The 25,810-nt window shown below is 37.2% G+C and overlaps 1 protein-coding gene across 1 annotated transcript in view; it reads left to right on the top strand.

Moving 5' to 3' along the window:
* LOC104313621 (uncharacterized) overlaps positions 1 to 24,500 on the top strand; it is a 45,160-nt gene extending 20,660 nt beyond the window's left edge. The window contains exons 6-13 of the mRNA XM_069776958.1: positions 439 to 540; positions 4,146 to 4,256; positions 5,907 to 6,085; positions 16,976 to 17,133; positions 18,396 to 18,438; positions 21,230 to 21,416; positions 23,362 to 23,497; positions 24,233 to 24,500. Coding sequence (XP_069633059.1) covers positions 439 to 540; positions 4,146 to 4,256; positions 5,907 to 6,085; positions 16,976 to 17,133; positions 18,396 to 18,438; positions 21,230 to 21,416; positions 23,362 to 23,497; positions 24,233 to 24,332 — 1,016 coding nt within the window. The 3' untranslated portion in view covers positions 24,333 to 24,500. The remainder of the gene's footprint in view (positions 1 to 438; positions 541 to 4,145; positions 4,257 to 5,906; positions 6,086 to 16,975; positions 17,134 to 18,395; positions 18,439 to 21,229; positions 21,417 to 23,361; positions 23,498 to 24,232) is intronic.
* The last annotated feature ends 1,310 nt before the right edge of the window (positions 24,501 to 25,810 follow it).

The following is a 25,810-nucleotide window of genomic DNA, read 5'->3' as shown; positions in this document are numbered from 1 at the left end:
ATAATTAAACTATAAGAAACAGATTTAAACTAATTTGAGAATTTAGAGTGTATTTGTATTTGCAGCTTAGAAGTCTGACACAGAAAGCATTGAGCACTTTTCTCTACCAGAAACTGGCGGTTGAGTGGAATATCTGAACAATTCTCCACCTCTTCATTGCAAAGTCCAGGCACTTAACTTAAACTGCTGATGAAAGTACACTTCATTGATGTTGTTTGTCTTTGCCCTAACATGAATGACATTCAAACAGTTGTGGCATGAGGGGGGTACACAGTGGCAGAGGAGCAGCACCAAAGAGCTGGGAGTGATACTGAAAGCCATTTGTGCAATCAGTAACTGTCAGTGCCTATAGATAATAAGTTTTAAAAACAGGCTACTGCTTGTTAAATTGAACTTGACTTGTAGAGAAAAAGGGATGTCTTTTTTCCTATTTTGCAGTTCGTGAAAGAACGGTGAAGATTGCTAAAGGAACTGGCAATTACCCTTGGGGTTTCAGGATCCAATTCTCAAAGCCTATCCTTGTGACTGAAGTTGACACAAGTAAGTTGTGTTTGTACTAGTCAATTTCTCCTATGAACATATCTAAAAATAAATATATAATATTTAGTAATATAATATGATATAATATGATCTACATAATATAAAACATCCATTTTATACTAATATGTGATATAGATGTACATAAATAATTGCCATAATTAGTGGGTGTAAGGTATTTAATAATATGTCCTTGAACTGCTCATGACAAACTATCTTAGGGCCCCGGTATGCCTGTGGGTAATCGGGACTCTACTGTTCTGTGTCCTTCCATGCCGGTTGCTACCTCATGCAAGTGTCTGCATCCAGGCTCTTTCCAGATGTAAAGTCTAGAACTTTCAGGGACTGACATCCGTTAATGACAACAGGCCTTTAAGAATGAAATGGAGGATGCAGTGATCCTCATAACAACATTTCCAAAAGTCTTATTAGCTGGGGACACTTCTGCTTGGATGGGTTTCCATTGAGCCACCTTAACAGGTGTGCTGTTAACTCCTGCAGGGTAGTCCGATGATTATGAGGAACTCCAGAAGAAACTCACAGAACTAAGTGAGTGAGCAAAAAGTGGCAGATGAGTTTCAACAAAGATGAAGTGTAACACAATGCCTCTAGACAGACATTATCTGTACCATGCCTACATGATGGAGAACATGGTATTGGCAGTTACGCTCACAAATGAGATCTTGGGAGTCACCACTGAGAGGTCTCTGAAATCATCGGCTCTGTGTGCAATGGCAGCTTAGAATTCTGGCTAAAATCTGGCTCTGTCAGTAACAGCTGTGAGAATGAGACACAGGGAGTAAGAGTCATTTTGCTGCTACCTAAAACCTTGGTTCACTCAAATCTAGAGTACTGCTTGCTGTACTGCCCTCTGCATCTCAGGATGGACAGAGTAGAATTAGAAAAGGAGCAGAAGTTATGGGAGACTGATAGATTTCTACTACCAAAGGCAGATACAATGAAAAATGTCATTCTAGACCAAGAATGCTAGTGCATGGCCTCTAGCAAGGCATCTAAGAATAGCTCTGTCACTTTACCAGCCTTATGTATTATATTTTCCAGCTTCCTGACAACACTGGGAAAGCCTGTGAATTGAGAGGCCTGTGAATCCATTAGCTGAGCCCATCATTTTAAAAACTGCCTGCTGAGCTACTAAATAGGGTCATCATTAAACTCCACTTGGGAAGGTTAGAAAAGTCAGAAATCTGAGCAAGGGAGCAACATGGAGAGGAAAAAAATCACATCTCTGAAAAGGTCAACACTTTACTAACACTTTACAACTCTAAAATTTGTATTAGAAACCCGTGCATCCCCTTAAGATAAGAACATAGTTAGATTTATGCCTCAGTTATGCTTTTTGCATGATAATGCTGTTCAGTTTTAAGTCGTTCTAACTTGTTGCCTCAGAGCAAAAGTTCTGTTTATTAAATACTAAAAAAACCCCTTCAGTCCAGAAGAGGGAATCAGGCAAAGGACATACCTATTCAAAAGAAATAAGGGGAAAAGTTGGAAGTGGTTGTTTTACTTTCTATATGGCTATGCCTATTGTTTATCAAAAGAGGTCATAATTTTTTACTGTGAACTACATGAAAATAAACATGATTTTGACACCAGATTCTAGCGATCATTCTGTATTTATACATATCAGGAATTTCCATTATCAACTGAAGCTTTGCCAATAATGTAAATCTAAAAAACCTTTGCCTGCAGAATACCATATAAAGGACTTAGTGAGATTAAACTGTGGCTGAAGTGGCTATGCAATGTTCTTCATCTTGAAACAGCTACCTACTTTTAGTCCAGAACTTTTTTTTTTTTAATAGTCCTTGAGACTACATAATGTTCACAGTATAACTTATGCGAAAAGTGATTTACGTGAATCTGAGAAAGTAATTTTGAATGAAAAAAACTTGTTCTGCTCATCTTACTAGAATGTTACTTTTGAGTACAAGGTTAAAGATCAGTATGTCTCATTGCTGAGTATTTTAAGAAGACAAAATTGCTGGACTCAGCCATCATTTGTCTAAATAGCTCAGTGGCAACAAGGTGTATGTGCTTGCACAACTAGCTGTTATCATATGGCTGGGAATTTCAGTACCTATCGATAAAAAGTTCTCTGTGTTGCAAATAAATGTTTCTTCTCTCTAGCATTAAAGTTTGAGATGATTTCCCAATTGTAAACATACAGATTCCCTTAGTGTTCTTGTATCAAAGGGCATAACCTCAGAAGAGGTCTTTCAAATTAGAATGTGGGAAAGTTTTTTACCTAAATATAAATAAATCATAGGTCATGCATACAACATTCACCCTCATAGCTACCAATTTAATCCTGTAACCTACTAATTAAGCAATCAATGTGAGTATAGCTACTGATTTATTTTGAAATGCAGTTACTTTAAAACAGCAACAACAAAAAAGAGTATTCTTTTTTTACAGGCAAACTTCTAGTAAAATTCTGTTTTCTCAAAATATGACTTATTTCATTAAAACAGACAGTAAAATTGCATTTGTATCCCTTTTTGTTGGACACTGAGACATTATTTTAATAATAAAGACCACTTATAATCATAAAGTCTTGTATGTGATCCTCAAGGTGAGGACAAACCAAAATGTGCTGGCATTTGCAAATTTGCAAGTGATTTGTAATACATGTGAGGATGACCCATGGCTTTTTTATGCCTGTTTATTATCAAGCTTTTACTAATCTCTTCCCTACAGCTTCTAAGCATCCCCAGAAATACACTGAATGATCACACTTACTGCATGATAGGGTACAAAATCTTTTAAAAAATACATTAATTAGTATGGACATAGAACAATATTTTCCAGAAACAATGTTTTCACAGTGCATTAAGAATGCTTAATTATAAATGAGAAGGAAAAATTGTGTCCAAGAAATTTGTAACTGGGATTTAAGTAACTGTGTATTGGTGCCCATGAATGTACCATATTTATCACTTTCCTAATTTGCCCCCGTTTCTGGCTGGCATGTGTCTGAGCCCTATTTTATTGGGAGTGCATATGCTTTGCAACGGTTACCAAATAAACAAAAGGTTGAAATATTAACAAATCTGATTCAGTCCCTCCTTCACTGACCCTTTGTTAACTTATGTTATTTCCTCTTAAAGACAAAACCCACAAAATACTATAGCCAAATTCTGTTAACCAGCAAGAGAAACAGCAGCACGGAAAGTAGTCTTTTGGTCTTAAATTGAAAGCTTACCAGAATAATAGATGTTTTTTCTACTGACTTTACTGAACACTGTACCAGGTCTTTGTTTGCACTTTAGGCCAAAACCCTCAGATACTGAAATGCCTATTTGCGTCTTAAAGCATTTAAGTTCCAATGGCATTTTTAATGAACTTTCTCCACTGCCAGTGGTTATCTAGTGTTGAACCAGTACCTAAATCCTGAAGTTTCATTTACAGATGACTAACAGTTCACTCAGAAAAACTTGCTCCACCTCCACATTGACATCACAAAGGCCCCAAAGCATAATTCTCGACTGGTTGGACAGATACCCATTTTGCTAGAAAAACTTGATCACATAGATATGCTTGATATCCTAACTCTAAATAAAATGGTTTGGTTTGGTTTGGTTTTCCAGACAGTGGAGCTGAAGAAGCAGGGCTTCAGGTCGGGGATATTCTGATAGCAGTCAATGGAACTGATGTCACCAGCATGCCACATTCAGAAGCTGTCAATCTGGCAAGGAAAGGTAAGTTTGAGATCACAACAAATTACACAGATGGGTCAGGTTTGGTGTACAATGCTCGAAATACGTACAGACAAGTTGGGTGATGGATGCAACAGAAATCTTAATTAAAAGTTTAATGTATTAGTATTTAATACAGTAGAATTGCCTAAGTTACTTTTTTATCTAGACCTTGCTAGGAACACATAAGAAAATGGACATAGAAAATATTCCCCAAACAGTACATGTGACAGTAATGATTTTGGTGCTCCTGCCTTAACGAAAGTGACTGAGAAGGTCCTGAAAGTGACCGTGGAGGAACCAAAATCTTATTTATGCCTTATGCTTCCTCAGAGAGAGACTTCACAGCTTGGTTCAGGTCACCCAGTAGTTATTTCTGTGTCACCAGGAACTGGAGTCTAGTCAGGAGAGCAGAGAGGTTATTTCATGAGGCATCCTTTTGCAGCACCACAGAAACAAGGAGTCATCGATATTAATCATACATATTCTTCCTACAATTGTCATGACTAAATCCTAAAGATATCCATGTTTGCATGCTGAAAGTTAATCTACTGCTGTTCTTTTATTTATCCCAGATAAGATTTTGACAAGGGCTCATGGGAAATTCAGAAAATTAAAATGCTTTTACAAGACAGTGACAAATTTAACTTGACACATACCAAGTTCTTTAATTATAGAGATGCTATTCACACTGTTATATTTAAGAGTATGTCGAGTCTTTTAGTAGATAAATCTCTGATTACTAGGTATTTTTAACACCCTAGAGAACACCCCCTGGCCTAAATCTTGGCACACAGACAGCATTCCTGAAGTCAAATGTCCCCAAAAGAGAAATCCAGCAAATGTTTTGCAAATGAAAATGTGTAATAGTCACGTTTCTCAATCCTCTTTAAGGCATTGCCATCTGCTCTGAAGCAGTATCTGATATAATCAGAATTTCAGGCATTTAGGTTCAAAGCCATAGATGTATTGATAGCATCAGCGAATATTATGAAATTGTACCTCATTGTTGATAACAATAACACATTTTTAGACAATCTTGCAACCTAACATCTCCTTTGAGCACTTACATTTTGAAAATGATAAGTAGATACTTTAGCACAGGTTAGCCTCCAACAGCAAGCCCCCGCAGTGAGGGGCACAGATAGCAGGAAATGTTAGTAGACTCCAAGACATGGAAAAGAAAGAATTCTCAAGAGCGTGTGTAAGATAGCAGAGGCTGAAGGTGCCTCTGAGAACAATCTCAACAATTTTTGTATAAACCCCAATTTATGCATACCCATTTGAGCAATGAAATCCAACTACTTCTCTAAAATGATAAAATATGCAAGTACCTAAGATGCTGCTTGCAAAAGTAAGTCACAAAAACTGTTTTAAGAGGTCTCTTCAGATAGCTGTCTCCATTACTAGTCCTCAACACAAAATCAGTTTCATTCCTGAATTTCTGTTAAAAGGTCAAATATTGCTTGATTTAATTCATTGTTTCCTAGGCTGCTTTGCTTCTTGCTGCTTCTAGAAGCTACCCTGGGAGGAGAAGGGCATGGGATAGAATACTGCCTTCCTGCTCCATACCCTGTAGGGGTATTCAAAAATGTTGACAGACTGGATTATAGTTTTGACCTATGTTTTCACATTCTTCATGTAATATTCTAGGTCCTGATATCCTGACTATGGTGGTGGGATCAGACATCAGCCGTTACCCTAACACCCCCAGACCTACCTGCCGAGGATATTTGCATAAACGAACACAATCAGCAATATTGAAGGGCTGGAGGAAGAGATGGTTTGTGCTGAAACATAATGGCTACCTACACTATTACAAACACAAGAAGGTAAGGAGAGAGGCTGGTGAGGAAGCAAGCTGTGTCCTGAGCTACAAAGTGCAGCAGTATTGTACTCAAATTTACAGATCATTTTCTTTACTTGTAGTATTTACAGAATAACACCAGCAGCAAAGACATTTTTGTATGTGGTATATAGAGGAGGCTTGCTGAGTAGTTCTGCCTTCCTATATCCTAGTCACAGACATAGACACTGTCAGGATTTTATGGATCCACATTTGATCTCTTAGTTCTGATCATCAAGAAATCTATGAATTGAATAGACTCTAGGAGGCTTTGGATGGGATGAAGTAGTTTCAGATGTGCAAGAGTTCTGTATTCCATCTACCATTATACGTATTTTCTTAAACAGGCATGACCATGGGATTTTTTTTGTGTGCAAATAAGCTATAGACATGTATGGAGAGGTATTAGGAAGGCTCAGTTTCTTCAGAGTATCATTGCTCAGCACTTCGTTCTCTGTGATGTGAGCAGGGACGTGTATAGTACTAAGTATTTCTAAGTAGTATATAAGACTTTAACTTCATCTAATAGGAGATATGCAAAAAAAGGAGTAAAACAGGGTCCTTCATGAAGAGGAAAATTTTACTTGGCTTTATCCCGAGGGTCCATTTCAATATGGCATAATTTACAATCCTCTAGTTGTATAGTGAGTCTTAGTGGCCCTAAATCAGTGGATTCATGGTTATCTCAGCTACAAACATGTGAGTATTCTACACAGCTATTCGCTACTGAATAAATGAATAAAGACATTGCGCTTAATAAGAGAAAAAAAAGAAAACAGAGTTTTCCCTTGAAGCGGTTAGCTGTGAGGGTTGGGGATTTGGGCAGTGGGCAGCAGGCAGTGGGCACGGCTCATGGCTCTGACCACAACGGAGCCAGTGAACCCACCTGCCCTACAGTAGCATTTTACTGTAGTCAGTGAGCAGTTCAGTGGGTGCTGCATGTAATTACAAGTTACTAATCCCTTCCCATGTGTAGCTTCCCAATGAGTTTATTCATTGAGAAAGTTACATCTATAAAATCAAACAGATTGATTTCAAAGACTGTGGTCTGTTCAGGGCTTTTTGTGGTAAAACATTTTACAGCTTGTAAAAAAGATTCAAGGTCACCCTCTTAGGATTCATTTTAACCTGATTTCAGGAAAACTTAGTGAAGCTGAGAAAATTTGCCTTGGTGAGGGATTTATCAGTAAATTAAGCCCATGTAGCTTCTAAGGAATCTCCTAGCTAACCTAGGAAGGGCATCAGCAGAAGTATCAGCTGGTTAGAAACAGGTAGAAACGGGTTTGTCTCCAACACACAATTTGAACACATACCAGTGAAATACAGCCATATCCACCCTTAATCAACAACTATGTGAGAACCTGAGCATTGCACCAAGTCCTTGACCTGTAAATAGTTTTTATCTTCGCTAACATGGTCACACACCTTTTGGTCAACTCAGCATGTGAAGGATGTAGACGTACATGTACACATATACATATGCAGACATACCACCAGCACAATTTTGCAATAAACATGAATATAATCTAGACAACAAGATGGTGTTAAGGAAGTTCAAGCAACAGAAGGCAATAGGAAAGCTAATACGACAGGCTTCACTCCTGATCATGAATCTACCTTTATATTGTGGGTTTTTTTCCTACTGTGTTGTCTCTCTCTATTTCATACATCAATCTCCCATCTATATATTTCTTTTTTTTAATCATATATATTAACCTGTTTGGTCATTTTTACATGAATAGTAGAGCCATTCCAGTAAAATTCTCACCTGAATTTTTTTCCTTTCTAGTAAAAATTAGAAACCAAATTATTTTCACTTGAAAGATGCATATGCAATGCTTCCCAAGGATTGTACTTAGATAACTGCATGGGTTAGTCTTTCTCTATAGTTCAAGATCTCTGATAGACCCCACAATGCATTCTGGTCCCTCCTCCTGGTAATCCTAAGCATAGTTTTTCTCAGACAATTCTGTTAAGATGAAGAAAAGAATTCACATGAAGCACTGCCGTTTCATATCCAAACTGAAATTAATCAAGCTTTCAAGATTCAAGTTCCTTGATGAAAACCAAACCCTCTGTGGGAAAAAGACATATTGTGAAAAGTAATTAAAAATTATAGAAGGAGCTTGCTCTTCTACAATACTCTACCAACCTGACATTTCCAGCAGAAAACCTAGTAGGCTTATTTCTCTGCATATGCCATGATACACACACTAGCCATCTAATCAGGGTTATGCTGCAGAACCACTGGGTATACAACAAAGCAGTCTGGCTTTCCATTGTCATTATTTCAACACTACCTATTCTGGTCTCAAAACAAAAAAACAAATAAACAAATAAATCACACACTCAAAAGGATACAAACATATAAGAACATTTGTTTGGAGAGAAGTTTTTATTTTATCCTAGTCAGGTCCTTCATCAAACTCCTGAAATGTAAAAAAAAAATCTAGTTATGCCTTTTAAACACTCTCCACTTTCTGATCAATTAAGTACCTCTGAAGACAAAGAGTGTTAAATAAATTGGATTGAGGATTAGAAGGTACCCCATAATCTTACATTCATTAATATTTAATTAAATCTTATTTTACTTCTTTCAGCTAGCAGGTTTCTTTTTAAGCCTATCTTTTCTTCCCCAGCTAGCTTTGTCTTATTTGCTGCACTGAAAAAAGTAACTATTTCAATCATACCAATGTTATGTTTCGATAGCAGGCTTTTTAGCCACTGAAAGCCTGCATTTGCTTTTGCTTAAAAAGAATAAATAAATTCAAAGCACTGCATAAACATTTTACAGTAACTACTGCTTGTTTTCTTGCATTATCCAAGACTAGTGACATTTAACCACTTTTTAAATTATTTCATACCATTTTTTTGCCAGCTGCTCGCTTTCTGTCTCTGGACTCCAAAGAACACACTGAAATATTGCAGTACTATTTTAGCAACTGAAAGTACAAGGACCTTCTTCACTGCCTCGTGTGCTTACAAAGTACTCTGAAGAGTCATTTAGTAAGACAGAAAGAAAGATACTTAAATAAAAATGTATTTCTTCACTACTGAAAGATCCAGTGCCCAAATTAAGTAAGAGGCAGCTCAGCTGGACTCGGTACTTCTTTCTTTTGGTTTGATTTCTATCAGGGCACAAGAAGAACAACAATGCGTACAGATGGTGCTCATCCCGCTTTCTTTTCTAAAGGAATTACAAATAATGTTCTGAGTTTAACACAGCATTTATGTAACATGTCAGCTCTATGATTAAGTTGGAAACATTATGTTCCAGACCTTGCCTTACTCAGGAGGAAAAATTTTTCCACTTAGTGGATATAAGGTGTTCTTTGAAACAGTTCATTGAAAGCAAGAATAATTCAGGGAGACAAAAATAGTTCAGCATAATCTGCATGTCAGTATCCAACAAACTAACCAGAGTCATCAATTTTCAGGTCTTGATTTTGATGTTAAGAACAACAACTTACATTAGTGTAATTCCAGTGACTCCAGCAAGGTCGTGCCTGATTTCCACCTATGTAAGACAACCAGGCCTTTTACTTATGCCTGAAGGGGTGCATACAACGTTTTGTCATGGAGAAAGGAAAAGGTGTTTCATCTCCTGCTTTAGTCCATATCAACAAACAGAGAGAGCTGTATTTCCTCATCATTGCTATTTACAGGCAGAAATTATCCATCCTGAGCTTTCCTTTTCCCACCTACATTAAAAAAGAGATTGATAGTTCTAGAGCTTTTTGCATATTGACTCACCCATGTAAGTGCTGCTGTTTCAGACTCATCTCTATCCAATCCCATATTGATGAAGTGATAGCTGTTGCAACAGATTCAGTCACTTTACATAGAAGGTCATTTTGTTTTCCCGCAAACAGATGCTGCCACTCACCTTGATTCTACAATCTATATAAGTAACTAAACCACATTTTTCACTTCAGTGGACATAGCTATGTTTGCCACCTCATAGCAGAAATATTGGGCACATTGGGTTAGAACCTTGTTTTGTGTAAATTACTGAGATCAGTGAAGATATGAGGATTTATAATATTTTTGCCTACATGTAGCAACAGTGGAGTTCCACTATACACTCTACAGTTCTGCTCCCCCATTGTCCAGACCACTGCATCTTCTCAAATGTATTATTTCCTTCTTTGCCAATAAGCCTAGTTTTTCTCCTAAAGGAAAGATATCTGGACATTGTGAGGGGATAGACAGTGATGTACACTTAAGTCCTACCCTGAGGCAAGTAAAAGGAATCAAGTTACTTGTGCTTGAACTTACACATTTTTTCGAGGAAAGCTGCAAGCACATCAGCATAATCAAGCATTGATCCTTTCTCTACAGATAGCAGAGTATGCTCCTCTAAAACTAGCATTTGCCACTCAGCACAGTAAAGTGACTACAAAGTCATCACAAAATGTCTACAGTGAAGACTTCAGTGTAGGACAGAGAAACCTTAATCAGCTTTACATGAGACCAGTGAGATAACAAAAGCAATCTAGCCACAGCAGTAGAGGATCACCTCAACAGGTTAAATGAGTTCAAACAGATCTCTGAGCTGCCATCACCAAGTCGCTTTTAGAACCTGACAGCTAACTTGAAAACTTTACAATATACTGCAGCCTTCAGGGTAAAAAAATACTGGTCTTGCAAACCCATTAAAATGAAGGAATATAATTCCTGGGATCCAGGAACAAGTGGGCCAATAAGGGGTTTAAAGGCTGTGGAGCATGCATTGCTCTATCATGAGGACACACCTGCTAGACAGCTAAGAGTGTTCTACGCTCAACAGGAAAGCACAAGAATAAAGAAAGCGTTATAGCCAAAAACGTGTTTCCCAAAATTCCACATTATAAATATCCATCATGTAAGGACCTCAGCTAATTAAATGCTGGGATTTACAAATCCACTAAAAATGCCAGCCAAAGCCAGAATTTCCTAGTTTCAATTCATTATTGCTTTCCTGCTATGTAAGACTTATTAAAAAAACAGGTATAACCAGTGGTTTTTGTGGGTCAAAAAAGAGGGGAAAAAAAAAGGTAAGGTTGCTAAACTTAAAATAATTAACAAAAGATCATGTTTGTAACAATTCCTTAACCTCTCTCTGTTTTGTATCTTGCTATGTTCCTAGGAATTATTTCCTGTCCCTTTGCCATAAATAGACCCTGGGAAAGAGGATAGTGAGACAGATAACCAATCTAGTAGCTGAAAAGGAAAATATAAAGTAAATATCATTGAGGTTGTGGCCTAGAAGAAGTTATAAAGCTGACTGGCTCTGAACAGAAAAGTCTTATCAATGTATGCCCGTTGCAGACTTCCTTTCCAGAAATTAGAGACTGGTGTATTCTAGTCAAATCAGCTCTCTGTCAGGTCCTTATGTTACATTTGTCATTTATTCCATTTTTCTCTCCAATTCCCTCAGCTAAGAATGATGTAGAATGATAGTAATTAGGAATAAATGTCTGAAGAGTATGAGTTTACTGCCAGCATTTTGTATGGACTCAAAGTAGGAAAGTCACAATAAGGAACAGTAATAGGAAGCAATTAGTAACAGTTAAGTTGGAAGGGGTAGTTAAGCTGGAAATCGCTGTCCTGACAGTAGAAAAGACCATGCTTTAGAGATTCAATGAGAGACTGAACTCTGAATAAAGAGCAAATTCACCTTCACTTGTAGCTCAAGCTGCAGAGAAATGGCCTTTATGATAGTTTATGGTTGTAATGCTCTGAAACATGCTGTAAGAAAACTGCAAGACATACTCTTGAGAAACTCTCACTGAACACAGTGGCAGCAGTGAAGGGGAGGGATGTGCTTTTTGTCAGTCTTCATTGCGATTATATATAATAATGTCAGTTTAAAAAAGAATTATGATTTGTATTCATAGGCTTACAAGTTTAATGCCTCCAGGAAGCCCTCAGGCATAGTGTGAGTGACTAAGGCAAAGTTTCTCAAAGCTGAGATGAGGGCAGTGGGAACAAAGATGAGCATTTCTTAACATGCGAAAGCAATTAGGTCCCAGCCTGGTAAACAGCTATTACATAACCTCAATGATCAGATGTTAGGTCATATTCTTGTTTCCATTACAAGGCCAGTCCACTTCAATAGTTCAACAGAATCTTGTCTTCTCTGTTTATTGCACTTTAAGACAGCCAGCACACTGGCAATTAAGTATTGCTCAGATAACTATACAGTGCTATTTACATTCAAAGGGGTCCATAACCTTCACTTTTTCTTAACAGCAGAATGCCTTCCTCATTGAATATTCTTTAATCAGTTGTGTCTCTGTGAAGGAAATTGCTGTTCCTTAGTTGTCTCTATTAGGTTATGTTTGTGTTTGTAAATCATTCCAGTTTTACCCTCTGCCTTATTCAGAAGACCTGGAAACTGTATTACAGTTTGCTATTTCTTTTTATTCCAAATAAGATTAAAGAGCAACATTTAAACACCTTGTATAACCAGCTGGATACCAGTCTTCCCTTTATTCACATCAAGACACATCACTTTGCACCCAGGCCTCACACAAGTGATAGCCCTCCCTACACACAGCGAGGAAATTTAAATGCAGACTTAAATGTTCCTTTTTCTTTCTAGAGTTGTCTTCTCTGTCTCTTCACTTTATAGGAAGGGTATTTACAAAAATTTTGTAATTCAAACACTACAGTAAATGCTTCTGGTTGCTTGTGTGCACCCTTAAGACTGTTCCCAATAGAATAGAATAGAAAGAAAAAAAAATGTTTTTAAATTATTTTAGTTTTTGTGGTATATACAGAGTCCAATTATTATACCAAGAAATAAATCCCCTGCCTACCATGTGTGGACCAATCACATCATTTCAATCTATGAGAAACATTCAGTCCTTTCTTCTTTTGAGCAAGCCTGTGTGTTTATCGCTAAGCCTAAGCACTTTATATAAAAGGCTTAGCTATAAATAGATTTAGGTCTGAGCCATTGCTTATAAAAATACCACTTCTGTTTGTTTGTTCTTCATTCTTGCTTGGAGCTTTATCATCATAGTATGGAAGCTGGCACATTATTTGGAGTTGGTATACAATCTGATTTCTTCTCTACATTTTCCATGACTCCCATGGCTCCAGGATATATTTTTCAATTTACATTTAAGGAGCTGCTGAATCCAAGGTTTCCAATACTTCCACTGTATTATTGCTATTAATAAATGAGAATTAACCCTGGCTGATATGATACGCAAGTTAATTTTGGCCTTCTAACAGATTGCATACCCTGACCCAGAGAATGAGTCTTAATCAGATACATTATTTGACCTGATTCAAGTTGTTAAAAATTTTAACCCAATCAATAGTTCTTCCTGTGAGGCTTGGCCCTGCAAACTGTTCATTACCTTTTGTGCAGTTAATTTCAGTGAATTACTCAACCTCAACAAAAGAATGAACTGGAACATGAAGATTAACGACATCACAAGACCACCTGATTGTACTTCATCTGACAGCCAATACAGTTAGAAGTAGGATAACTAGGTTCTTCAAATCAGAGGAGCTTTTACATCTTCTTCCTCTGCTGTCTTGCTCTTCAGTATGTTTCCACTCTCTCTAGTTTAGATGTAAATTGTTTAAAGCAAAACAAAATGAAAAACTAAGTAAAATCAGCTCTACTGGTGAAAAATGCCATGCAAACAGTTGTGGAGTCTAAAGCTCTCTGTTCACTGACATATGCAAGTCTTTTCCTCAAGGGGAAAAGAAAAAGTTTTAGGGGAAAAAGACATAAAAGCCTTAGTCTCTCTTCTACACCAATGCACCCAGATCAAAGAAGAAATGCAAACAAGCTCTACTTATAATTTCCTAAATATCCAAACAATGAGCCTACCACAAAGCACAGCGATAAAAGAAAGAGATAGGGAGAGGAAGATTTTACATACTACTAAGCAAGCAGTACCAGACCTCAGGGAGAAGCTGGTCAAAGAAAACCAGAAAATAACAGATGATGAAAATGCTGCAAGCCTGAGTTCCAGCGACAGTTGTGGCCACATCAGCTGAGATGGAGAAAGTTAGGCAAATGAGAAATAAGAGGCAAAAAGAAAAAAAGAGTTCATTTTCCTATCTCATTTAAGAGATGTCTAGTTTAAGAGCACAGGGGCACATCCAGGAAGACATTTTTGAAAGACAGTCAAAAATTTGGTCATACCACTACTGACCTTAAAACAATATGAACCAGTGACCTAGGGGTGACTGCCTTATACTTTCACTGCCAGTCTCCTGAACTAGCCAGTCTTTTGCTTCTGCCTTCTAGCACTGCTCAGTTTTCATATTGTGTTTTAGATTTTTTCTATTATTTCTTCTAGGATTTGATCTTGTTTTCTGTAAAGTTACTTTCATTCCATTTTCCTAGTACTTGCAGTCTCTTGTGTAGCTTAATTTTAATCTCTTTTCATAGTTATTCCTCTTGTTAATTTGATTTCTTTCACTGCAAAGAGCATGAAAAGTTCATGTATCTTTTTAGCTCCTCCTTTCTAATAGACAAAGAAGCTTAACTAGAATAGCAAACATAACTGCTCAGACAAAATTCTTTAAACACAGTGAATCATTCAGGAAATGCTATGAATGTCATTTATTTTCTGGGATTATTTACACCAAATTAAACAGGGCTGATTTGTGAAACCCCCAGGCTACACACACTACCTTAATGACCATTTCATACAATAGAGGAAGGAGACACCTACTTTTCTATTCTTATTTCTCCCTTATATCAGTCTCTCATAGTTATACTTTTTTTTTTAATATTTTCTTTTTATTTTGCAGAAACATTTCCCCTAAAACTCAGGCCATCTTAAGAAAAATAGCAGCAAGGGAACGGTTACTTCAGATGTTTCTATTATTCTTAGAATACCATTTACTAACACAGCATATGCTTTTTGCCTTCTACCCAGAGGAGTCCATCCATGTCAGATACTGCAGACTGTCAAGCATCCATAAAATAGCTGATAGTGACCCTGAGAGAACAAAAAATCTTTTTTACTTTAGTGCAGAATGGAACAGTAGTAGCTAAAATCTGAGTTAGTTCATTTAAAATCTGTATGATACATATTATCAACTCAAGCAGCATCACTTAGTTATATTAGGTTCCATAGTGGCAGTTTCATCAGTGGGTTACTCTCCAGTCACAGGCATAAGAAATGACTTTTATAATTATTTTTGCAGCAATATACCTTTGGCACTTTTTGTAACAAAGGGATATTTGCCAAAGGAATGCTCTCAAGATATTATGCATAAAAGCCACATGAGTGAAAAGAAATGCCCCTCACATCTGGCTTATCAGAATTAGGGAAGCATGCCTGCCTATTAGTCAATGAAGGACATTTGGTCTCACTTTGAATGCCTCAAATCCATCTTATTCATCTTATTCCTTTCCTAGATGTATTCATTTGAAACAGAGTGGGCATAAATCATTCTTGATGCCACAGAGTTCTATCTGCATTCATTCCATGAATAAGCACAGAGAGTGTTTAGAAAAGGAGTTTATAGGGATGTGCACCAACAGTAGTCACACAGCCATTTCAGTATCTGCAGTGTCTGTTGCCTTCAGGCTAGGACAGTCAGCAGAATCCAGACCGTGGACAGGATCCTGCTGAATAACACTTCATCAACCTACCACTTACTATTCTTTTCACTAGGAATGAGATTTGGAGCCTGAATACATATTTTGGTTATGCTGTCTTTGCAATGTAGTTTTTTGTCTGAAGGCATTATAAGTAAAGTAGGTCACACAGCACTGATGACTTTCAGGATTGCCTTCATCTTCTGTACTGACTTAAGTTTTGCATTTAAAAAAAAAAAAAGAAGAAAGCAAAAGAGTCTAGGAAATGCATTCATGAATGTTTGTTAACACATTAGGTGTTATTTTGTTCCTACAGAAAGTTCATGTATAACAAAGGTATAATTACATGTGCCAATGAGCATACAAGCAAGTATTTAACTATCTAATGCCCACAGGTGCATACTTTGTTTGTGGAAGGAGAAGTATGTTTATTTTTAGGCTAATAAAAAGATTACATGTGGCATTTACAATTCAGCTCCTACTGACATTTAATTAACTCCTATTAATCAACTGATTTTATTCTATGAGACTCCACCATCTGTGTATTTTGCAAACAGCACTAATGCTCTTCATACGTCTCAGCATTAACTCATGTTTTCCATTTTATTGCTGCCAAACTTGATCATTGTTAGAGCTCCAGTCTTGGCTCTTCAAAGCAAGGAAGCAAGAATATTGTTTAAAGCACAGCTAGAGTTCACAGTCCATATGTATGCACCTTTGTTTTGAGTTAAGACATGTAGTTGAGGGGAGCTGCGCTGGGAAAGTGGGGGAAGGAACTGCTTCACCTATCTACTTCCATTAAGGAGCTTAGTGGCTTCTTATAACTAACTACACAGAAAGACACTGACAATATCCTTCAGTCTCAAAGAGCTTTAACTCAATCAGGAACCATACAGTACAAACAGTTTTGAAATGCTTTCCACTAAAAGTTGTGTGAAATGAATGGGAAGGGTTATGAACACAATGATATTTAGGGCAACTTTGCAAAGGAACTGAAATCCAGCCTTTTAAATTATGCTCACTATTTTCTGTATGTAAGCCTTTGTTCCATCTATCTGCACATATAAGGTGAGGTTCTCAGCATAAACCTGGAAAAGCAGAAATGCAAATTTAGAGGGTGTTTGACTAGTTTATTTTTTTTGACTGCACTGCATTTTCTGAGGCTGCTGATCCCTAAACCATATGATGGTTCAAAAACGTTAGAGCTTATCACCAAATTCTACACCTTTGAATATTCTCTGAGTTTATCCCCATCTCACAGGGATCGGTTTCATGTTAGTTCTGAACTTTGGCGCTCTTTCTCTCTAATTATAGGATGAAGGGAAGTGCAGACCCCTGGAAGTAACAAAGCTGGAAGGAGCCGAAGTTGGTGTTGACACCAGTCTGGGTAAACCATTTGTTTTTAAATGCATACCTCAAAGTGGAAACAGGATTTTCTACTTCTGTGCAACTTCCAACCAAGAAATGAAGAGGCAAGTGACCTTTCATTTTATGGGGTCAGGTTTTTATTCTTGTTTGGGGAGAGGGAGTCTGAATTTTTGGAGGATGTTCACAATACCTGTCTTGATCAGTAGGGGAAAAAAAAAACCAACAATGTCAGCTACTTATGGAAGATGGTGTTTCTAATTTTAATTTGCAGAAGTTTCAAAAATTATTTTTCAGCTTCATAGTTTTTTTATAAGAATTTTTTTTTCATTAAGTCTTTAATATCTGTGCTTTGCATAGGATCCCCCTGAATTCTTGATGTATCTCCAGAAAAAAATCTTCACCCATATTCTTATACCTTCTCCCCTACTGTTACATCAAATGGAAGTGTAAATCTTCCTGTGGATGTAAACTTGCTTATTGGTCATTTCACGTGAAAGATCTCTCTTCTGCCCAACAAGGACAGTGCTAGTAATAAATACAATCCCATCTTCCATTTCCTTTTCTGTCATTCTGTCATATTATCATCATTTGAGTATTTTAAAATGCAAGTATGCCACAAAAGCATATTTTTTCTGATAAAAGGCAATAAGTTTAGGTTTGACTCAGAATTAAAAAATATTCTTTTTGTATTTCCCAAAAGCTATAGCTGACAAAGCTAAAATCAACCAAAACACAAGTAAGAACTTTTTGGGCTTTAATTTCAAAGTGTGCTAAAATCTAATCTTCTTTTCCTCTTTGTTTTATTGTGAATTATCAAAATATAAAGCTATGAAGTAGGAAGACACTTGGTATTCATCCACCCATCTTTTCATAACAACTTACTACTTAACATAGCACCCACCATTGTAATATCAGAGTATTTTCCACTTCCAATTTCTATACCATCCATAGTGCAAAAATAATAACTTTGCCAGCAAATAGCTTGCTTTATCCTGTAGTCTCCCATTTCAGGATTCTTTATGTTTCCCACAAATTCCTTATCTATATTATAACAAAGACACAAGAAGAGTGATCATTTAGCCTGACATGTTGAATTATATTCAAAATATATAGATTCCCTTGTCTGCAATATTGCCTTAATTTGTTACAATGTGTTACACAGCAAGCTTTGAGACATTTTTCTGAGAGTTAGCAATGTGTAGTTAGATTTAATCCACTACTTTTCTGTCTTGAAGCCTTGAACTTTTCCTGAAAATCACACGTCCCTTCAGATGCTGTCTATGTCAGCACGAGTTAAAAGAGGCAGTGAAGCACATTTATTCTGCTCTACCAAACTAAGGTGTTCTCATTTTTTGTCATATTATAGGTGGCTGGAGGCTATGGATAAAGCAGTGCATCCTGTCCACCAGGTAAGGCTTTATTTATATGAGAAGCATCAGACTGTGCATAAGACTGACAGACAGTAGATTTATTTGTACATGGTCAGGCGCAGACAGCAACATGGTAGCTGCATACTTCCGTTCTGGGCTGCTGGGAGATGAATTAGCTCCAATCTAAAAGCCATATACAGACATTATTGTGACTCAGCAAATACACTTTGCTGCCATATGGTGGAAAGAATCATACCAGCAGCCTTAATCTGGTTCAGAAACACAACCTAAAATGAGGGTAGTGGGAAGGGAGGAAGGGGAGAGACAACTCTTGACAACCACATGTTCTGCCCTAGGTAATACTATTTGGAGTAAACGGAGAGAAGGGCTGTATCTTCTTAAGTATTCCATGCAAGTCTGCCTTGGTTGCCAGCTACCTGCTTTTTCTGGCAGCATATTAGAAGCAGGGGGGTGGCGTGGGGTGGGAAGGGGTGTGCTGAGTTCTTATTTTCTGTATTTTCAGAGATGAAGAAAGGTAAGTTAGCTGATAAACTTTGACTTACCTCTGTATCTTTTTATACAGCTATACTCTCTGCTGGGCCCTACGGCTGGAAGAAACATAACCATAATTGATCTTGAGCTGCTACAGAGAGACATTGCTCAGCCCAACATAATTTAGTTCCTCAGCCCAACATAATTTAGTATGAAAAGTCCCTGGCTGAGCCCTGAAATGGGAACTGCAAAGCTAATTTTAGTACTTCCAGGGTTGGAAGCATAGGGGTCAAAGCCACTCTAGCCTGTCCTTTCCTGGCCCTATGATTCTTATTCTTTCCTCCTATAGGCAGACCATATTTATAAAAATATGTTCAAATGCGGAGTAAGTATCAAAGTCTACCTTTTTTGCAGATGAAATAAAATCATCAATTAAAAAATAAGAAAACTGCAAGGTACAAATTATTACCTGCATTAATGCAATGAAAAAAAAAATTTACTTTCTTCCTCTTAACTTGGGGCACATGAGTGACTCCTTCAGCAGTGTGCTTTAGTGATGGGTTTCCAAACAGTGAAAGGAGGTGTTTATTGTTACTTTAATTCCTTCTATGCTGAAATAAAATTAATCAAACATATATTTCTTTTGGCTTCACCTTTCAGATAAGATTGTAAGGGCAAAACCAAATTTGTTTCCAAGTATATTCTACCTGGCAGTGTTTCTTAAAAGAATAGAAAGAAATCCACATATATGAAAACAGCAAAAATCAAACAAACAATTTAAAGTGTATACCCTAACCAAAAGAAACAAAAAATAGCCTGAGCCAAAAAGGAGGATAAAGGCACACATACACAAAAGAAAACACATCAAAAGAGTCATTTTTTAGTGTAACATGCAAAAATAACTTGTTGGGTAGAAAGTTCCAACATTATATATGCAGAAAGATCTCTCACGCATTCACCCATTAACAACACAGTAAGTTGGCCTCTTTCTGTGCTATTGCATCTTATTTTTGATTGCTTTATCTTTTTTAGTTTTGGCTTTGAGCAAACAATATCCTTTTCTGAAAGAAATGTTTGATTTAATATGTTGCTTTCATTGCCTAGCCTCTGTTCTTAATGAACACTACACCTGTTCCTTCCTTCTGACAGGACTTTCCATTCAGTTGAATAGAAAAAGCTTATATTTTCCTTCTTTTTTGTTTGCTATACTGTTTGTTACTGACTTTTTGCAGTAGCTAATGTGTTACAGTAGGTCTCACAACACAAGGATTTAACAGACCAATATACTGACACTATGCCATCTTAATGAATCTACAAGGGTAACTATTTTATGAATATACCTAGTATTACTGAAGTCCTCTTCTGCACTTTGCTGCAATAAGTCTCAGCAGGTTTCCCATTCATAACAAACAATACAGCTAGATATATTGTGCCAGGTCTTTTTCCATCATTGCCTTGTCAAGGTTACCTAAGAAATATCATAAATTAATGCAAAAGAAAACCCCTGCAGAAACAAAGAGGATGCTATTGATATTGCACACATTCTCCCCATGGATTTCAAATGACAATGACACTGGTTGATGTAGAATTCGAAATGTGTATTGCAGATACACTCACTAGGAGAGTCTGAATTCCTGACACCTCTCAGATTTAAAGGAGAAGAAATGCTTTAGTCTCACATTAAATAACTTGGCCTTATTAAACAAAGTTTATTTTTTCCTGATTTTCTTTTCAGATTCTCTTATCATACAAATAGCCTATACAATGAAATTTTTTCATGGGTTGAGCTTTTTCTTCACCTGTAAGTGACAATAGGATAATTTTAGTAATGAAAAAGACTCTGCTTTCCAGAAAGGCATGGGAAGGCATCTGTAAACATTTAGTACGTGGTAGTGCTTCCATCCAAGTCTGAGTGCTGTATTATGGCCTCAGATACCACCACGTTTTCTGTGGAACCCAGAGGGTAGATGGTAAAGCTTGTCTTGCCAGATTACACACAGTAAAGAATGCTGATGTCAAGCAATCAGCAAGGCAATTTTTTTAAAAAAGCAGCTTCATACAGCTTTGAAATAATCCTGTTTCTACCAGCAAAACTTGTACTGAAAAAGAAAATAAATGCAGAAAAGACAAGTTTATTATTGTAAGAAGAAAGTAGAAGTTGGTCACTATTTGCCATCAAGTATAGGTTTCTCTAATTGCATTTTTGGCATTGACTTTTCAAATTATTTTCACAACAAAAGCTAATTTCCTAGCAGGGGACTAGAGCTTGTGTCTTTTCATACTGGCAGGTGCTCCTTAATTTCCCACCAAAACTTCTCATTACATGCTTACTTTGCAGAACCATGTGTGGGTAGATGTCACACTGCATAACACTACACTTCCACCCTTGGCTATCAAAAACCCAGAGTGCCTGGGGCTTCTCCACCAGCTGGACAGAAGCAAAGATGTCTGGATTCAGCACTACTGCATTCTGAAGGATGGCTGTTTGTATTTTTATGCCACTCTCCGGTCTACACCTGCCCAAGGTAGGAATGGCTGCTGGATTTTGATTGTTAGAGCAGAAATGTTTCACTATAGTTTCCAAATAGAACTTTTACTATTAATGAGAGTTTCTTATCAACAAACTCACTCTGTTCTGTAAAGGTGAGTGAAGGAAGAACAGACTCATTCTCTTTTCATGAAATAGTCACCTCTGTCTTCTTTTCTTTTCCTCCCACGGTCTGAATTTTTCTTTCTGGAATGGAGCTAGTCAGGATCTGTGCACATCACCTCAGAAGCAAGTATCAGCAACAAGATCCACGCTTCCAAATCACTTTACAGTGGCTTGAGCCAGTCCCACTCATGGCTGTCTGCTGAAAACTGTTGAGTCCTGCATGTTAGGTAGCATCCTCAGAGGGAGGGACATCATAAGCTCAGACTGGTTTCTCTGCCACTCCCAGGTTTTCACATGGTCTTGGCAAACCTAGGCCACCCATCGACAGACAGAACTTCCCTACTCCAGCTGAAGTTGGTGCTCCAGGGTGCGGCCATGGCCATTTGCAGCTAAAGCTGCCATGTAGCAGCTCTACATACCAGAAGAGAGTGTCTGGCCACCCTCTGAAAGCAGCAACGTGAGGCTACCGATGTCAATTGCAAGTAGAGGAGCTGATTTTCAGCCACTGAGGAAAGCCTGCAAGCACAACTCTATAAAAGTCAGTTAGACTCTGAAAAAGAAGAGGTGCCCCAGGGAGGTGGGATAGGTCAGGAACTGCAAATGTGCTCTCCCTGTGCTGAGGAAGCTGGCAGTCAGAAGAATCAGAAAGAAAATATTGTTGTACTTTTTCTTACTAGCCAGCTTTCAGATCAAAAGGGAAACCTGTTTTTGTAGGGTTTATGCTATTTGCCACATGATCAGGCAAAAGGTGTTCCACTTTATACCATTTACATAACACTTTTCATCTGCCAAAGGCCATACATATGAAATGACCAGTAATTTCCTCTTTACATGGAACTGAAGGTAAGACTTCCTAGAGCTAAGCAATGAATTAGCAGAAAGGCAAAAATTATTATGTGTTTATGACACCCAAGCCTATGCTCCTACTGCTAAATATGCCACTTTGGTGTTTAAATATCCTACTACATATAAATTCTTGCATACAGTAATGTTTTCTCTCTTGTTATTGCAACTATTATTTTTTTCCAATTTTACTATAGATTCCCACTCCCCCATATCATTCTCAATGCTATAGCATTAATTTGATGCTCTTGTCACTAATCGTGAGACCCCCCCAAAAATACAGACCCTGAAGACAGTAACAGGAACAGTCAGCTGCAGTTAATGAGCTCCACAGGTCTTTTTGGCTATTCACAATGTATGTATAAAGTGAACATACACATTGTTGCAGTGAAGTGAGGTCTGGGGGAAAAAAACCCAACCAAACAAAAAATGCCAACAAAACCCAACAAAACAAAACAAAACAAACAAACAAAAACCCAAAACAGCTAAAATGAAAATGTCCCGAGGACCAAATTCTGTCTAGTGCCTTTCCTTCACAGCTGGCTAGTGTGGCCTGCAATGATGTTCCAATTACTAATGGCAGCAAGGGGAACAAATGCTGACTCAGGATTTTTTTTAATGTTGAAATTCATGTCCCTTCAGTTTTTAAAGGAAAGAAAAAGAACATCAAAAGCTAGAAAAAATATTTTGCCACTTCTTATTTAATGAAAAGCTAAATAAAATTATACTGCTGATCATCTGCTGGGCAAGAAGCATGTTTTAAGCTATTTTCACATCAATTTTCAGGGAAAAAACCGTGAACTTTCACATTTTAAAATATTTTACCTGTAAATTCTGTACAACCCTGTCAAAACACCCAACACAAGGCATCTGAAAATCTAGCTTGCAAGAATTGTTGGTGTGCTTGTAATTGGCAGTAATTTCATAAATGGTATCTGCAATATACATGATGCATGCTATTTTATTCTGTCCAGGTGGCCTTTACCTACAGGGTTATATTGTGAGTGAACAGTCTCTGGGCTCCAAGAGATCTGTAATTGAACTCAAACCTCCATCTGAAGAATTTAAAACTTTCTACTTATGTGCAGAGAATGTAAATGAAAACAAAAGGTAAACCAAATTTTCTTTTTTTCAATTTTATTCGCTAGACTTTAGGAGAGCAGGAACACTGTAGCTTGTGAAGATTTAGTGACAACTTTTCATTCTGTTTTCACTTGTTCTCCCAGATTTCCCTTTAATTGTAGCTTTAGTCAAACTGCAGCACAACGTGCTGGCACATGTGGGTCATCAGTTCTGCTATTGTCAATGCTGGAACTACAGCAAGGCTGGCTTGCAGAGGTTCAGAAAGAAATCTGGATAAGGTGCCTTTCACAGTGATATGTGGGTGATCACACTAAACAGAAAAGCTATGGTACCTTTCATTAGAGATAATGGGAAGTATATCCTCCTCATTTTGAAGAATTATTTCCTTCCAACAATGACCATTAGAATAAAAAGGAAAACTGGCCTATGAAATCATGTTCTGAAGGTGAATTCCCTCATCATAATCCAGCCAAATTCCATGGCTGTCCATGGGAATTCTTCTTGTCTAAAGCCTACTAATTACATGATTTGGATTTTAATTTAATGAACAAAAGACAAAGCTTTTCAGTACGTTGGAGATTGATGTTAAGATATGTTGTTATAATCAACTTTATCTCCTGCCCATCTTCAATCCACTTACTATCAGCATACATAGTAACACAGCTGCACAAACACCATTTATAAAAGGTGTGTTTCAAAGAATATAAAAATGCATGCATAACACTTGATCAGGGACAGTTGTTGGTCTTTCATTTCCTCTAGGTGGATTACAGCTTTGAAAGCTTCAATTAATAAATGGTTACCCCTACACCAGGCAATCCAAGACTTCATGAACAGGCCACTGGAGGAGACAAGGATGTGAGAAGAAAGCTCACTTTTTTCCTTCAATTTCTGTTTTCCGTTAAAAGTTCCATGGTATGTCTTATGATTCATCTCAAAAGATGCTCTAGCAGCAGCTAATCTTTAGCATTGCTATACATTCACAACTTTTGTAATCATTAGTAAAGAAACGTAAAGCAATGTTACCTTCTTTGTGGCTGTCTTTATTCTGTGTTTCTACTTCAACTCAGACCATGCCTAAGTCTGCTTTACAGCAGTGAACTGACATCAACATTTATCTGATGCAGACAAAAGAGAAAACACTGTATTTCAACATATATTTTGTATTCTCTGATATCTGCACCCTTTTGTTTTTGGTTTTGGTTTTTTTTGTGCAAATGCACCCTTTACAAAGACTTATACTTTTCTATCCAGAAGTTTCATAGGTGGATTTGCCTTTAAGTTTCTAGATGGTGAGGGGCTTAAGGTTGGGACAGGCTGAGCTGACTGAAAGGTTAGCAGCTACATACTATTACAGCATGCCTGGGGGGAATGGAATAAATTTGTATGATTTGGATGAATACTTTTGTTCTTGTACGTTCTATCTTAACATAGATTTTAATTTTACAGTGGTCTTGATTTGGCCATGTGCCATCACAGCACAGCACATTTGTGGAGAGAAATTTAAGAATCAAAGACACTGTTTGCTCCAAAGTTAGCAGTAAGAGACAACACCATAAATCTACATCAGGGATATCAGGGTTAGACATCTGTGGTGATTACAGCCGGTCATATACATAGTGTTTGACATTATTCTCTAACATTAAAATAATTCCACCCATGAATAAATCTGGGTATTCAGTTTCCAAGCTTCTCAAAATACTAATTCAAATAAAATAACAAAAGTTAGTTCCATTAATTTATTGAAGCCATGTGCTAACTAAATATGTCATCCTAAGAAATTTACAATTTAATGCTACAGCAAAGTACAGAAAGGAAAAGAATATGCACCCAATACAGACAAAAAAATTGCCAGTTTGTGAGATTTTATTACAAAGCCTGTGCTACTTGGTCTTCTTATCATGATCCTTAGACCTTGAGATTGTTTGAACATGCCAGAACCTCAACTACTTGCTTGCTCTTATTATTAGCCTGGAAAATATCAATTGCAATGCCATAAAAAGCTAAAAAGCAAGTGGCACTCCCCCAACCACCACAAATGTATTTTTTTAGGATACCGGTTCATTAGCTTTAGATGCTTGAAGCAATAGTACTTCAAAGAAAGCTTTAAACATTTCAAACAGTTTGCTAAAGTGATTTGAGTGATTAATTAAAAAATAAGAATGGCTAGTTAAACAGTGTAAGCAATTTTCTGAAAACAAGACACCAACCCCAAATACGTTAACATGTTTGCTTTGTATAAATCTGAGCTCTGAGGTAAAATGTATAACCATATTTGAAGACAAGCAGTCATCACAGTCTTATTCTACATTTGCTGCTAGGATTCTGAAATTTTTGTGT

The sequence above is a fragment of the Haliaeetus albicilla genome, chromosome Z, assembly GCF_947461875.1.
Source record: "Haliaeetus albicilla chromosome Z, bHalAlb1.1, whole genome shotgun sequence".
Lineage (NCBI taxonomy): Eukaryota > Metazoa > Chordata > Aves > Accipitriformes > Accipitridae > Haliaeetus > Haliaeetus albicilla.
Note: the sequence above shows the minus strand (reverse complement) of the source record. Positions and strands in the feature narration are given on the sequence as shown.